General features: G+C 33.9%; 1 protein-coding gene across 1 annotated transcript in view; it reads left to right on the forward strand.

Moving 5' to 3' along the window:
* Positions 1–10532: 10532 nt before the first annotated feature.
* LOC144842972 (uncharacterized) overlaps positions 10533–16300 on the forward strand; it is a 35442-nt gene continuing 29674 nt past the window's right edge. Inside the window, exon 1 of the mRNA XM_078699605.1 lies at positions 10533–10829. Within this exon, the coding sequence (XP_078555731.1) occupies positions 10748–10829 (82 nt within the window). The 5' untranslated portion in view covers positions 10533–10747. The remainder of the gene's footprint in view (positions 10830–16300) is intronic.

The following is a 16300-nucleotide window of genomic DNA, read 5'->3' on the forward strand; positions in this document are numbered from 1 at the left end:
CTGTACAGCCTCCTCAGAGGAAAGGTCGAGTTCCTCAGTACTCCAGAGATAAACTGGTTGAGCTACAGGACAAATTTGATGAGCTTGAGGAAGTGGGAGTATTTGTTCGCCCCGAGGACGTCGGTGTCCAAGTCGAATATCTTAACCCATCTTTCCATGTCAAAAAAGAGAGTGGTGGTTATCGTCTGGTTACAGCATTCGCCGAGGTCGGACGATATGCGAAACCCCAACCCTCCCTTATGCCGGATGTCAACTCCGTTCTACGTAACATCGCAAAATGGAAGCACTTAATCACTACTGACCTCACAAAGGCCTTTTACCTTTGTATCGCGCTTCTATGAAGTACTGTGGCGTTGCCACACCATTTCGAGGTGTGAGAGTTTATGCCCGGTGTGCCATGGGTATGTCTGGTTCAGAGACCGCCCTCGAAGAGCTGACTTGTCGGGTACTGGGGGATTTGATTAAGGAGGGAGTAGTAGCAAAGCTTGCGGATGACCTTTATTGTAGAGGGGACAGTTTAGAGGAGTTAATTTACAATTGGCGGCGTCTACTCCAATGCATTTACAAGTGTGGTCTGCGATTGTCTGCTAGCAAAACGGTGATTTGTCCACAAACTACAACCATTCTTGGGTGGACCTGGTCCCTAGGTTCTATTCGCGCAAATACTCATCGTATTTCAACGTTAAAGGCATGCACTCCACCACCGACGGTAAGAGGTTTACGCTCCTTTATCGGGGCATATAAGGTGTTAGCACACGTTTTACCTCAGTGCGCATCTCTCATCGCTCCACTGGAAGAAGCCATAGTCGGCTTACAGTCCAAAGAAACAATACATTGGTGCGATGCCTTGCATGAAGCATTTAAAGTAGCACAGAACGCACTTGACTCAAACAAGGTCATAGTTTTACCTCATCCCGATGGATCGTTACGGATGGTGCTGTTAAAAGTCATGGTCTAGGCGCAACCTTATACGTTACTCGTGAATCCAAACCACAGTTAGCCGGTTTTTTTAGTGCCAAACTCCGTGCACGTCAGGTCACATGGCTACCCTGCGAGATCAAAGCTTTGGCTATCGCGGCAGCCGTTAAACATTTTAGTCCTTTTATTATCCAGTCTCGACATGACTAACTGACAGTAAGCCATGCGTCCAAGCGCTTGAAAAGCTATGCAGGGGAGAATTCTCAGTCAGTCCCCGTGTGTCCACCTTCCTGTCCACCGCTAGCAGGTACCAGATTTCTATTCGGCACCTGGCAGGCTCAGCCAACGTCCCATCCGAAGCTTTGAATTTGCTATGCAGCGGCCGTAACCCTTCTATGTAGGCGGCCGAAACGCGGTTTGGCCAGTGTTGCCGTTGTAGTATACGCTGTTTCTTAGCTATTCAATTTAAAGCACAACTTTCGGTTAGAATAATCGAAAGGGAAATAAATTGAAACATGTTAACATTATACTATTGAGGTAATTACTTTGTTAAATTTAAAATTCCCTATTTTAAATAACATATACGGAAGTATTCGTCCACATGTTTCTGTTTACATTTTCTTCTCGAAGTTCATTCACTACGTCGAAGAATAGGGACTTCCCCTTTTATTCGCTCATCATCACATCGACGACGGCCGGCCACGAACCAATCACATTAACTGTGTGTCATTAAGACGTCATCGAGGCACGCTCTGCGCATGTTTAAACAGAACTAAAAAAATGAACACGGCGATCGTGACGTCGTCACATAAAATGCTGTGGTGGTAAAAATTGTACCCGAGTCAGAATTCTCGCTCCCCCATAAGAAGTCACGCCGACCAGGCTAGGCCTAGGCTTGGAAATGTATTTTCGCCTATTTGGCGAACGAGGCAATAATTATTTTCGCCAAATGGAGACTCCAGTCGCCATTGGCGAATTGGCGAGCGGTTAGCGCGAGCGTACGTAGATACAAATAATCCCATGAGGTCGGGCATGAGGTAAATGATGAAAGGTTACATTTCAACGAGGCGAGCCGAGTTGATAACCTTTCATCATTCACCAAATGCCATTATTTTGTACCATTACACCAATACAAATCATTCATTATTTTGTATTATATGATTTCTGTCAATTGAATCAGATTGAATCATAAGGCCTCTAGTAGCCTATAGCCTACATTTAATTGACATTGAAACAGTTTTTTAAAATAATATATTATTTATTATATTTATTTGGATTGAAATACAGTTTATAAATTTAAAAAAAGAAAAATAGATTTCATAAAATACCACTGTTATCTAAATGATTAAAAGTACTATTTATATATATATACTGTATATTTACTATTATTTTAATTTTTAAACATATTTTGTCACAACAACATTGTCAAATTCAATCAAATAATAATGATACTACATGTTTATTAAATGATAAAAACGAGTGTTTTGTTTAACCTCATTCAAAGAATTTTAATAAATTATTTTCCTGTGTGTTTGACAGTCCTTGGAGAATTCTTCTGCAGTGTGTTGACCAATCAAAGGGCAAGAATCCAAAATCGTTCAACCGTGAGCCCTCATACTCTCTTTTCCCAAAGGCGATATTTCGTACACGGAAAAGTACTATTGAACGGCCGTTCAATAGTGCGTACTATTGTACACCATGTGACACACAATCGTCAAATGACAGGAATTTATTTTGGTGTTACAATATCTCATCTTATCAATTATCTATTTTTGTTTTTGATATAATTTTCAATTCGAAATCTTGACATAGTTAGAACCGTGCCTCTCTTCGTCTGTTTTATTCACACTTTAAAAATTTCATTTTAATAATACTGTATAATATACTGCAGTATATTAAAATGAAATTTATTAATATTATATAATAATTGTTTGAAATAATGAAATTGGAGCATAATAGTTGATACATTATTAAGTAACGCTGTTACACTTTAGTAGTATAAACGTTATTATTTACAGCCACTAATGCTATGGAGTACAGAACGATAACCGTCGGTATTGGAGAGTCTGTTACTATCAATCTTAGTAAAGGTGGCTCTCTTAACGATTTACGTTGGAGACATAATTATGGCGAGGAAATTGGCACTCTTAGGGGTAGTACGTCTGCTGTGATTAATAACATACGGATGAAAGATGATGGCGTATATGAATGTTATACAGGTGATAGCCCAGATGGTAAACATGGTATCATGAGACTTATTGTTAGAGGTAAGTTCTGAAAGTGCGTTTAATTGATGATACATTATAACTCCACACTCTTCTTAAGGTTCTTGAAAAAGAAAAATGTTATTCTAACATTCTGTGAGATCATTAATTGCAAATAGCATAATAGCAATATGTTTTGTATTTGGTAATTAGATGTTTTGCCCTACTCTGACGTAATTTGTACTTTATACTAAGTACATTTGAGTAATTTGAGTCGTGGGTTCGAGTCCCACCCGAGAACTACTTGCGAATTGTTTCGCAAGCTTTCTCAAATGTACTTAGTATAAAGTACAAATTACGTCAGAGTAGGGAAAAACATCTAATTACTCAACTCCCTGACGCAAAACTACAATTACAATCCTATTTGTATTGGTTTAGAAAATCATGTTTAAACTCAAATCCGGTCATAATGATGAAATGTTAAATTTTCTATTTTGTCTATTAGCTTGCCCTTCACCAAAATGGAATCCTCCAGATTGTGAAATGGACTGTCCCGTATGTTATAATGGTGGAATTTGTGACGATAAGACGGGTGTTTGTATTTGTCCAGCAGGGTTTGAAGGCAGCGATTGTCTACAAAGTAATAACATAATTATTATTATAAATCATAGTTTTTAATTGTATTTTATATAACTCATTCTAAATGTGATGATGATTTCTGGTCTGTGATCACACTTTATTCACAATAATAGTGAAATTTGTGATTACAAGACGTGTGTCTGCATTTGCCCAGCAGGATTTAAATCAATAATTGTACGTCTAACTGGTAATAACATAGTTTTGTTTAAAATCATTCTAAATTGATTTATGCGGATTGGTGGTCGATGGTCAAGAACTTATTTCACTTACCACTAGTCAATTACAAATAATGTAATAGTAAAATAAAGCTGTTTTCAAATTAAGTAAAACATATAATTGAAAGCAATCTGTGTTTGTTGGTATTTCTACATGTATCATGCATTTTTAAAATTTGTTATTTGCACAGGTTGTGGAAATAACTATTTTGGTCGTGATTGCCAAATTATATGTAGTTCTAGAGGATTTTGCGATGGACATCTGATATGTCCACCAGATCCAATTGGATGTGCATGCATCAATGGTTTTGGAGAAAATGATTGTAAAACAGGTTTGTTTTTCGTAACTTTTCATTAAATGGAAATTAGTTTATAGTTTAACTTTGTTTACTGTTTATTTATTTAATTTATTTTTTCATTTTTTTTGCTATACCTGTAGGGCAGTCTTTTCTTAAACACTTTTTCATAATTTTCTAATATTCTTCTATATTTCTCTTTGATTTACTAAAACTTTACACACATAAGTAATAAAAATGAGCGAAGACAGACTTTTAAACATTTTGTGCCTGTTTATAGTTTGTTGCCGAAACCACTAAGCCACTTTCATTAATGGTAGTTATAGGCTTACTATTCTATTAGTATGAACAAAATATAAAATTGTCTATGGTTTTAAATATTTCAAAACATAACAAAATGACTATTATGTTTTTAAGTGTGTACGGATTTATACCCAGACGACACCAATGTCCCAGATGAGGATTTATACTATGGAGCAGATTGTCGGCAAAAATGTAACTGTGCCAATGAAGATTGTAATCGAAGTCTAAGCCTATCCAATCAAGATATAGGATGTACTTCCGGGTCAACATGTTTGACTGGTTACACTGGAAACAAATGTCTAGGTAGTATGATGATGTTTTCAGATAAATATCAATATTATACAGGTAGAATGTCATCAAGCAGATTGCATGTGCGTTTTTTCTCATTCCTACATATTTCCTCAATCTCGGTGTTTACAAAATATTTAATTTCCAGTACAAGGCTTATCATATATATACATATAATATTAGACCACTGGGCTTTCATGGTATGGGTCAATTCGATAACGACTCTAACACCATTGGCGTTGTGCGGAGAAACAACACTAGTAGGCCTAGAGTTTGTACGAGCGATCAACTTACGCCCTCATCTTTAAGATTATTGAAAACCTATAAATAGGCGTAAACAAATAATTACTGTAAGGATTTTTTTTAATACGTAGGGACATTACAGATTACATTTTTTTCATTTTTAAAATGTTATTTTTTACCACGTCGTTACCTACACAATTATTGCATTTTGTACAGAACCTACGTCATGTCCTTCTGGATTCTTTGGTGTTTTGTGTAACTTTCCATGTCACTGCAGAGACTCTGACGATTGTAATCGAGATGGAGGTTGCGATAATGGATGTCACGAGGCTTGGGCTGGACCACACTGCAGCATAGGTAACGAAACATTTAATATTCCTTATAAAGTACAGACGTGACCCTTACTCGATGTATATAGAGTATCATTTAAGCCTTGCATACTACCTGAAATGAATATTATTGGAGCCTGAGAAGAAGTCACATCTTTCATGGCATTAGTCCTGGTACTTTAATTGTTAGTTTAAGCCTATGGAAAGTTATACTTTCATTCTCTAAAATATAGTATGAGAGCTATGTAGAATCATCTCTAGCGATGTTCTTCTTCATTTTCATAATTAGCATTACCGTACCGCTCTGAACCACCAGCTGTTGTAAACCAGACAGCAACTACCCTAACGTTTGACGTCACTTGGATTCTCGGTGAAGTCTACGGAACAGGAACAATTAAAAATCGGAAGCTTGCATATAAATCGTCGCAAATGGATTCATTTATATCAGTAATTGAACCAGATGTATTTCTTGTTATTGATGATCTCATCCCAAATACGCAATATCAATTCTACTCTCAACTCTCAAGGATTGTTGATAGTGATGAGGTAGATGGACCAAGAAGTACACTCGGAACAACCAACACCATCTGTTCAGGTAAACTCTAATATCTGATCTTTCATTGACCAAACTAAACATCCTAGTCCTACCATTCAGTAACGTAACGTAACACAGATTTTTTTTAACGTAATTTGTGTCAAGTCATAATAATCGGCCTACAATTTTCCGAATTACGATTTTTTTTAATTACATTTTTTACTGTACTGTTTTTGGGGATTTTTATTTTTATCCAATAAAATATTTCCGATAGCTTTTTTGTCATTGTTTACATCAATTGTGTAAATGTTCAGTTTTTAAAAAATCATTATTAATTGATTGTGAGGTTACTTCATTTATTTCTTAGTACTAATCAATTACATATTTATAGAACCTCTTGAAGTACCTGAGATAGATTTTAAAACAGTTGAAGACAATCGGATCATCTTGAGTCTAAAGGTACAGTGACATCAAGTTTTAAATAAACTACATTGTAGGTTATATGAAATTCTCTATTGAAATTTTTTATCATGAAAACAATAGCTGATGATTATATTATATAATAGACTTATTTATTTCTATTAAACTATGTTCTTCAGCCAGTTTCTAGTGAGTATGATCGAATCCAATGTGAATATATTCTTCAATATCAAGTGCAATATTCGGACATAGATGGAAATGTACAAGGCTTACGCAGCAGAAGTAGTGTTGAAGAAGAAGTTGAATTTTCGGATCTGTCAAGCTGTACTGCGTATGTTATAAATGCTCGGGTTGTTAATAACATGGATTTTGCTGGGAGTTGGGGACAGGACATAACAGTACAAACAGCACCCTCAGGTTGGTTGATTAGTCACTCGCTAAATAACATGGTCTATAATGAAATGTTTTGTTTTTTTCGTAAAACTACTACTACTTACATTTTTCATCCTTTGATGAGTTCATTAGAAAATCTGTTTTTAGTTTTACAAAATCGTGTGAACGCAAGTAGTAATTCTTTGATCATGGCCATTAATCGCCACGTTCTTAATTTGTCAAGAATGCACATACAATGGAATGTATTGTTGCATTGACTTTATATATTTTTGTTTTTGTTATATGAGCTCTTAGATTAAGATTTTTTTTCTCTCTTTTGCTATGGATATATTATGTCACCATGATATTCTGAAATAAAAAGATGAATGAATGAATTTTTCCTCATATAACTGTATTTAATAGGCTATATTCTGAATAATTGATTTTGTATTCCAATAATAGAGCCATTGATAGAAAGTAATCCATTCACAAATGGAACACATTTGCTGATAAAGTGGAAAGCTTCTACGTGCGAAAATCAGGTGACCTACTATTATGACCTGTCAGGTGATGGATTATTTTTGCAAGGGAACACAACAGAAACTGAAGTTGTATTTGGAGAAGGAATAGAGTCAAGTAAAGAATATACATTTACAGTATTAGCGTCATATCTAAATGTCAATGGGACGTCAGAAAACAAGAAAGTTATGTTTGAATCCGATTGTAATCAGACGAAAGGTATGCTATATTGGGTTATAATAGTAGGCCTAATTAGACTTTTTGTTGTTAAGGAACATTGTACATGGTCCAGAAAATACTACGTTTTGTCTCAAGGGATATGACCATATCATAGCTGTTGGCTTGTTAATCTTGGTTCCCACTAGAAGAACAATCTTGCCGCAACGTAATTTCATGTACCAAAAGAACAAGCGCAAGCAGAACACAAATCAGCTTTCCGCAGTTTTGCGTTGCTTGTGGCAGACCTTATGTCGTTTTCGTAATAGATTCAACTTTACGCACCGCAAACTGGCAAACGCAAGGAATATGTTATTTGCGCATGCTCATCAAGGGGATGTCAATTTTTGTCACACATGCTTAATGTATATATTATTTGGCTATGGGATACGCCAGAAGCCATGTTTCGACTACATTGTAGTAGGCCTACCTAATTTTTGTGAAATTTAAAAAAAATGATTTTCTTACTTTGCCCTGCGGCAGCTTAAGCACGGCGTAAATAAATATTTAAATTTTAAATATAACAACATGTGTTCTTATATTTTCCAGGTTACATAATAGGTTTTGTAATTGGTCCAGTTATCACATTTGCTATCACCTTAATATTTAAACGGTAAATAATAAATTGAAAAACATTTTTAGACGCGACACATTAAATGATATAGTTACAATAACGATGGAAATATGTAATTCAACTTTTATAAATACAATGGTCTATATAAATAATACAAAATGAGATTAATAAAAACTATACCATTGAAATTTAGAAATACAGTAACTTGGGAAATGTACACAAAATGTGTTAATTAGTTCGCTATCGAATTAATTAATATGTAACAGGATATTACATGACGATTTTTGAACTTTTGTAAATCTTCCACTAAGAGAGGTTTGGAAAAAGGTCAAAGATTAAACATGCCCAATGAATAAACATGCCCAATCAATCTGCACTTATACTAACTTGTTTTATTGTTGTTTTGTTTTCATTTTTTCATATCTGTTTTTGTGTACTAATTACAGTATACATTGTTTTATTTATTTCTTTACATGAATGCACCAATTGTTTTGAGTGCTATCAATATAATGGTGTATGTTGAATGAATAAATGAATATTAATTCTTTCATCTTACCGACACCTGACTTCCCGACACACTTTGTGTACATCTCCGACTTTCACTTCCAAATCTCATTGTTTTATTATTAATAACATTGTTCCATATAAAACATTGTTATTGTGCAAGTTTTATCGACTATTGCCACCATAACTAAAGACACATTATATTGTTCGCATTGTTATAATTAAATATAACCACTACTCACACTTTTTACTAATTTTAGATTTAGACGTAAACATTCAGAAAGGGACGTTGGTAAATCCTCAGTTGAACTCAATGCAACTACACAAGATAGGCCTACTGACCAAAGTTTGTCGAAACAATATGAGTTAGAAAGTGAATATGAAAGTATAAGGACGGGTGCATCTTGTTCCACGGAACACGTTTACACAAAGCCTAAGCCGTCTGTAGCGGAACATGCATATGGCAACTCAATTGTTGAAAAAATGAAGAATACAAACATATAGTTGTCGTTCCGAAGAAATCGTGATAATAACATTAAAACTGGTGGTTGGAATATATATATTTTTATAATAAGCTTTTTTTTAATACAGTAAAACAATTTAGAATAGGAATACTTAAGGTAACTGAAATGCAATTAAATGGTCCACAGCTACATGAAATTACTTCTATTTTAACCAAAACTGCTTAGTATCTCCACATGTTTGATGACCGAAATATCCACACTTCACAATCAGCTTTGTATCTATTTATGCAAAATATCAAATCCCCAACCACAACAGAGCACAGCTATACTGTAAGATTCAATAACAACACAGACAAGTAAACAAAATGATTTTGTACATTTCATACCATGCCATTTATAAGCCGAAATTTCTCCTGTACAACTTGTAAATAAACTAAACAGAAAAAGAGCGAAATAAAGATTTTAACAAGCTTATGAGATTTTACTAATAATATTGATTTTTCTGCATATCAATATCTATAGGTTAAAAAATGGACGATATCTTATTGCTGATGTTATCTTGAAAATAGTCATACATAACATCATGAATAATTGCATACAAAGCAAGTATTACGCGGTATATTACAAATATCGAACTTACCGGTCGAACATAGAATAGAATAGAGCTCTTCTATGGAAAACATCCATTGATATAAAATATAGCCAAACATGGTATATTACAATAAACGAATGTATTTTTTTCTATTCATCAAAGTTAGATGTAAATAAATTCAATCGTATGCATTATCAGTTAATGTGTTTAACCTATAGTTAGTTATTAATTGTGTAAGTATTTTATCTTTTTATGCCTATATCTTAAAGATGTATTGTCCTCCAAAAACATGAAAAATGAAGAGTAGTTCAATTAGGCTTTGAATAATTTATTTTGTAGTTTTAATAAAGTTAATCACTTTCGTGACGGAAAACGGAAAAAATAAGGTTTTCACTTATAAAATGACAAAATAAACGGGTTAATTCAACCAAAAACCCATTGGCTGGCAGCCAATTTGACTATTTTTTGACAGTTTTTTAGGTAAATACATCATTTCTGTAAAAAAAACAAACAAGTATTATTTCACTTATAAAAAGACAAAAGAAACATTTAACGTTAGGCCTAATTAAAAACCATTTTATTACAGACAATTTAAGTATTTTTTTGCTTTAAATTATTTTTTTAGGTAAATCATTTTTTTTCGATCCCGTTTTTTGGTCAAAGTGAATAACTATGACAATAAAATAAATTCAACAAAAATAAAATATATATATATTCTTTTAATACTCACAATACAACAAGTATAATACGATGTTAATTCTGTTAGTAAAATTACCATTTAATGTGTGGTTAATACTGTATGTTGCTGTATCCGTGTTGTTTATATTATGTGTGTTTGGTGTCCATCTTCTCACCTCTTTTTCCAACATGCTGTAACCCTTCTACTCCTTTAGTTTTTTTTTGTTATGCTAAAGTATACAAAGTTTTATTATGTGTTTAGCGAGGAGGAAGTAAAAGGCACTGAAATTGCAGTAGGTCTATTGTATATAGATAATGTATCCGTGTGGTTATATTTAACTAACAGTTATTAATGACAATACCTCATTAACCCTTGGTTTTCTATCTCACACGGAACACGAGCATACGGTATTCTGGATATACACACGCTTAGTGAAGATGTTGAATAAACGTTTTCCAAAATGTATTGGCCTAATAGTCCTAGCTGTCACTTATTTGATGTTTCAATCCGGATCAGCAGGTATGTTATAGGCTAAGCTTAGATTTGCCTTTATCTCTTTGAAATTATTGCTATAGGGCCTACTGTAGGTTAGACACCCGTATATTAGTATAGTGTATTACTGTTGTATTTGTGAGAGCAGCCTACCTACTTTAATCTTCATAGTTCACCTATTTTAATCATGAAATCAACAAAAACATTACTATTTTTAAACAAAATTAATTAAATTAACCGACACTTTGGAAAAATACAGCATTTACAAAGATTACAATTTGTTTCTTTATTATTTTATTACCTTTAGGCCTACTTTATACTGTTATTTTGAAAACAAATGTTTAAATAATTTTTTAAAAATCTAGGGTCTCTATAACACAAACCTCCTGGGTTTCCTGGGACCCCATTTCATTATTTTCTTGAAACATTGCACATATTATTATTTCTATTTGATGAATAAATGTATTTGTATTTTAGTTTTATTCAATCCACTAAGCACTGAGTACAGACAATACGCCCACTGTAGTCAGACGGGAAAAACCCCTAATCTCCATTGACATTATATACATTAGTTGATTTATAGGTCCATGGTATCTATGTGAGCTGATTGTTTCCGTTATTCGGATCAGTTCTTAACTTCACCAATGCAAGTTAAATACGGTAGTAATATTTTCTAGATGGAAATTTACCCCATATTTTTTACCCGTTTACTTAATTGCAGTAAAATGATTTAATAGGTCTAAAGTTATCAAATAATATGTTTTTTTTTAAAGATCTATTAGATATAGTCGTATTCTGGTACACCACTGACAACATCTAGTACTGATAGTTGGTTTCGAGGATACGTACTTGACGATGACAAAGACATTCGAGATTTGGCAGTGGGAATACTATACAAACATATTACTGGGAAAGATAATGTGACTTGGGATGACACTGGCTATGTAAGTGGTGATGACGCGAAAACGACAGATATGCCAGACGGTAAAATATTTCACACAAGTAGCACTATTACATACCGGGCATTCAGAGACCATACGAATCTAGGTGTTGAAACATCACAACAGACAGAGAGAGTTGGTGTATTTGCATTTGAAGCAAAGAAAGGCGAAGTAGTAAGAACTTCAGCAATTGTATTGACATCTGCTTCTGGTGAGTAACGGCATGATATATCTTATGTTTTATGGAAATTGACTAGAATATATATAAATTGATTATTACGTTACTATGTTATTATTAATAATACTTTTATAATTATATTTTTTAATACAGTTATTATTTTACAGCCAGTATTGTAATGGAGCATAAAACAATAACCGTCGGTATTGGAGAATTGGTCACTATCAATCTTAGAAAAGGTGGTGATCTTAACGATTTACGTTGGAGACATAATTACGGTGATGAAATACAAAATCTGAGGGGTAGTACGTCTGCTGTGATCGATAACATACGAATGAAAGATGATGGTGTATATGAATGTTATACAGGTGATAGTACAAGTAAGACGAACAAGTTTTACAAAGTTATCACCATTTACCTTCTGCAATAAAAATAATTATGAATTGAAAAAAAACTTATAACAATTATATATTGTTCACCTAAAAAATATTTTGTTTTCAATTTTTTGTTACTAGGCGATTTTAATTTCATATAATAGTTATTCCCTTTGACCAAAAACTGGATCGAAAACAAAATTATTTACCTGAAAAAAAAATAATTTAAAGCATCAAATACTTAAATTGTCTGTCATAGGCTACAATGGTTTTTGGTTAACAGTAAACGTTTCTTTTGTCTTTTTTATTATTGAGGTGCATAAATCCACACCTACGTACACCCAAAGCGCAATGGTGATGCTGTTGTTGTTGTTAGTGGTGGCGGGGAAGAGTGAATTTAGGCCTACACTTTTCTCTAGTGGTGGTGGTGTGTTGTAGCCGCTGCAGCCGATGGAAGCAATATCATTTTCATTAAAAAACAAGGCCAACAGCCATTAAGTCGCGTGCTACAATGCATAGTGATACCGGACCGACAGACAGACCGACAGACAGACCGACAGACAGACCGACCGACCGACCAACCTACCAACTGACCGAAATTACTGAACATGTTTAAAAATGTTGAAATGTTTAAAAACATTTATATTTTTTAAATTTACACGTGCGTAGCCTGTCACTTTTGACGTGCTCGTATAACGTAATTTCGCGTTGAAAAGTAAAGAAAACAGAAATCGGGCAAAAAGAGTGCGCAATAACATTTAACACGCAGTGCGCGCGCAAAAATCTGCGCACTCATGCAATTTTGTAAACGCTTAAAATTGCCTGAAACGTACTCTTATTTCATCGAAAATAAATTTTGACAATTTTAAGCGCGCGTACGCATGCGTATTGTATTGCCATATGATGATTTATGCCCTGAAATTTATGAGTACCAAATTTTATTTAATTGTGATTCATGGTTGTGAAGATATGATTACAAACGTGATTTCGTTAAATCGTGCGTAGACCGCGTAATTTTTTATTGCGCACCGTGAAAACATAACCACATCGATTCCTGGCCATAAGGAATATACTGTAAAAATTGACTTAGCTAGATTAAACTGATATCAAGATAAGGTCAGAAAGCGATAAAACGCATAGTGATACCGGACCGACAGACAGACCGACAGACCGACAGACCGACAGACAGACCGACCGACCAACATAGTGAACTATAGAGTCGCTTCCACGCGACTAAAAAGCCAGTAGGCCTATTTAGCTAGTTTGTATTATATTTCATAATTTTTTTATTATTAAACAAATCCGGTCTTAGGGGTGAAATGTGTTTATTTTTGTTTATTAGCTTGTTCCTCACCAAAATGGAATCCTCCAGATTGTGAAATGGACTGTCCCGTATGTTATAATGGAGGAATTTGTGACGATAAGACGGGTGTCTGTATTTGCCCAGCAGGATTTAAAGGCGCTAATTGTCTAACTGGTAATAGCAGAACTGTAAATATGTTTATGTTGATTTTTTAAACAAATTTGATTGGACCGAATTTTGAACTAAACATTATTTATCAAATAGGTTGTGGAAATAACAACTTCGGTCGTGACTGTGTCGTTCTGTGCAACGCCAAAAGAGCCGGGTGCAATGGAGATCTAATATGTCCACCCGATCCAATTGGATGTACATGCATCAATGGTTTTGGAGGAAATGATTGTCAAACAGGTTTGTTGTTGCCAGTAACTTCTTTTATGTTATAACATGTTCCTCTATCTCCTCCTAAACCGCATGTCCGATACTAGCGCCGTTCTAGCTGGGACATCTTTTAATTCCCCTTTATATATTAGAACGGAAAATTGGTACAAAAAAATGTTTTTTTGCTTCGCAACTTTCGAAGGCTGAACGAGTACCAGCTAGTTTTAGAATTAATTTACTTACACGTCTTCGTTCGCCCATTCTAGTTTACTTTCGTAAATTACGCTTTTTCAGCAATAAAACATGTGATACTTGTCTTTTAGTATATGTATTTATAACCTTGCGAATAGATTTCGAACAACAATTAATTTGTAATTTACTAGGTCTAGTTGAAATAAAATATGCAAATTTTTGTTTCTTATGAAGTATTTGACAAGCAAAGGGAAAAGTGAATGACAGAGTGATGAAAGAATAAGGAAGTAAAAAAGCCACAGAGAATTTACAGATATAGGCCATACCATTACATAGTGGGGCTCAAATGGCATAATTGTCAAAAATGTAGAGGTGTTGATCCACATTCATGCATCCTGTTTGTATTTAACTGGTAATAAACCGTCAATTAGATATGTCTTAGTGTTTCATAAGATACGAACGGTAATGGCTAGACTTGTAGTATACATATGAAACGACATAATGTGCAAACATATTTATCGTAAGTTAAAACTTCGTTTAGAACCTAATGTCGTGAATTATTTTTTTTAAGCGTGTGAAGTTTTATACCCAGACACCAATGCCACAGGTGAGGATTTATACTATGGAGCAGGATGTTGGCAAAAATGTAACTGTGCCAATGACGATTGTAATCGAAGTCCAACCGTATCCAATGAAGACATAGGATGTACTTCCGGGTCAACATGTTTATCTGGCTTTACTGGAGACAAATGCCAAGGTATTATTTGAAATTCTTTCATTCAAATATTATATTATTTATTTGTTTATTAATATCGTTATTGTTTTCGACGTTATTATCACTCAGTATTAAACAATGTGTCCGAAAATAACATATAATAGACCTAGCTTTAAACAATCGTTCTTGTCGCAATCATTGTTTAATACGTATTCTCACCATAGAGAAATGTTCGCTACGCTATTCGCTATTGCCTCACAGGTGATTTTGCGTAAGATTATCTAATTCTATTCCATCTTTCCTTTCTAAATAAGATTGCATAATTCGTGGCACGCGTTTAATACAATATAGACTATAAACATCGCATGCAGTGTAAACTATAAAAATATAATAAAGTACCTGATGTGATCCCTATCTATAGAAACAAATCTGTTCAAATAGACGATATTTACTGATATTTACTCACCTAAAAAATGGTTAACAATATGTCGATTTGATCAATTTGCAAACACGTTTTTTTTTATATTACTTTAGAAAATCAATTAATTATTAAATCGTATTAAGTATTAAATACATTTTGTTTGTACAGAGCCTACGTCATGTCCTTCTGGATTCTTTGGTGTTTTGTGTAATTTTCCATGTCACTGCATATATTCTGAAGATTGTAATCGAGATGGAAGTTGCGATAATGGATGTCACGAGGCTTGGGCTGGAACAAACTGCAGCATAGGTAAATAAATACAGTCTTGGAACTCAGCTATTTCTGTATAACGAACTTGAAAAAACGACTAAAATTTCATACAATGTAATGTGTGACTGGAATTAAAGTTTTTAAAGTGTAATCTAAGCCTAATGATGTATTCTTTAATAATTAGCATTACCATACCTCTTTGAACCGCCAACTGTTGTAAACCAGACAGCAACCACTCTGAAGTTTGACGTCACTTGGATTCTTGGTGAAAACTACGGAACAGGAACAATTACAAAACGGAAGCTGTCGTATAAATCGTCGCAAATGGATTCATTTACATCAATAACTGAAAAAACGGATAAGAATGTAATCATTATTAATAATCTGATTCCAAATACGCAATACAAATTCTACTCGCAATTTTCGAGGATGGTTGGTGGCATTGAGGTAGATGGACCAAGAAGTACAATCGGATCAACCAAAACCATATGTACAAGTAAGCAGAATGTCATTGGATAAAGTTGTTTTTTTTTGCCACAGGATCAGTATATTCTTTCAGTTCAAATATGATTATTAGATAATATGATAATTAGCAATTATAGTTATATTATTTTTTTATTTAAAAAAAACCCAACAATATTGAAACACTAAATATTAAGAAAGTCGCTTCATATTTACTCAGTTACTAATCAATTGATTACATATTATATAGAACCTTTGGACGAA

The sequence above is a fragment of the Antedon bifida genome, chromosome 5, assembly GCF_963402885.1.
Source record: "Antedon bifida chromosome 5, ecAntBifi1.1, whole genome shotgun sequence".
In the NCBI taxonomy this organism is placed as follows: Eukaryota; Metazoa; Echinodermata; class Crinoidea; order Comatulida; family Antedonidae; genus Antedon; species Antedon bifida.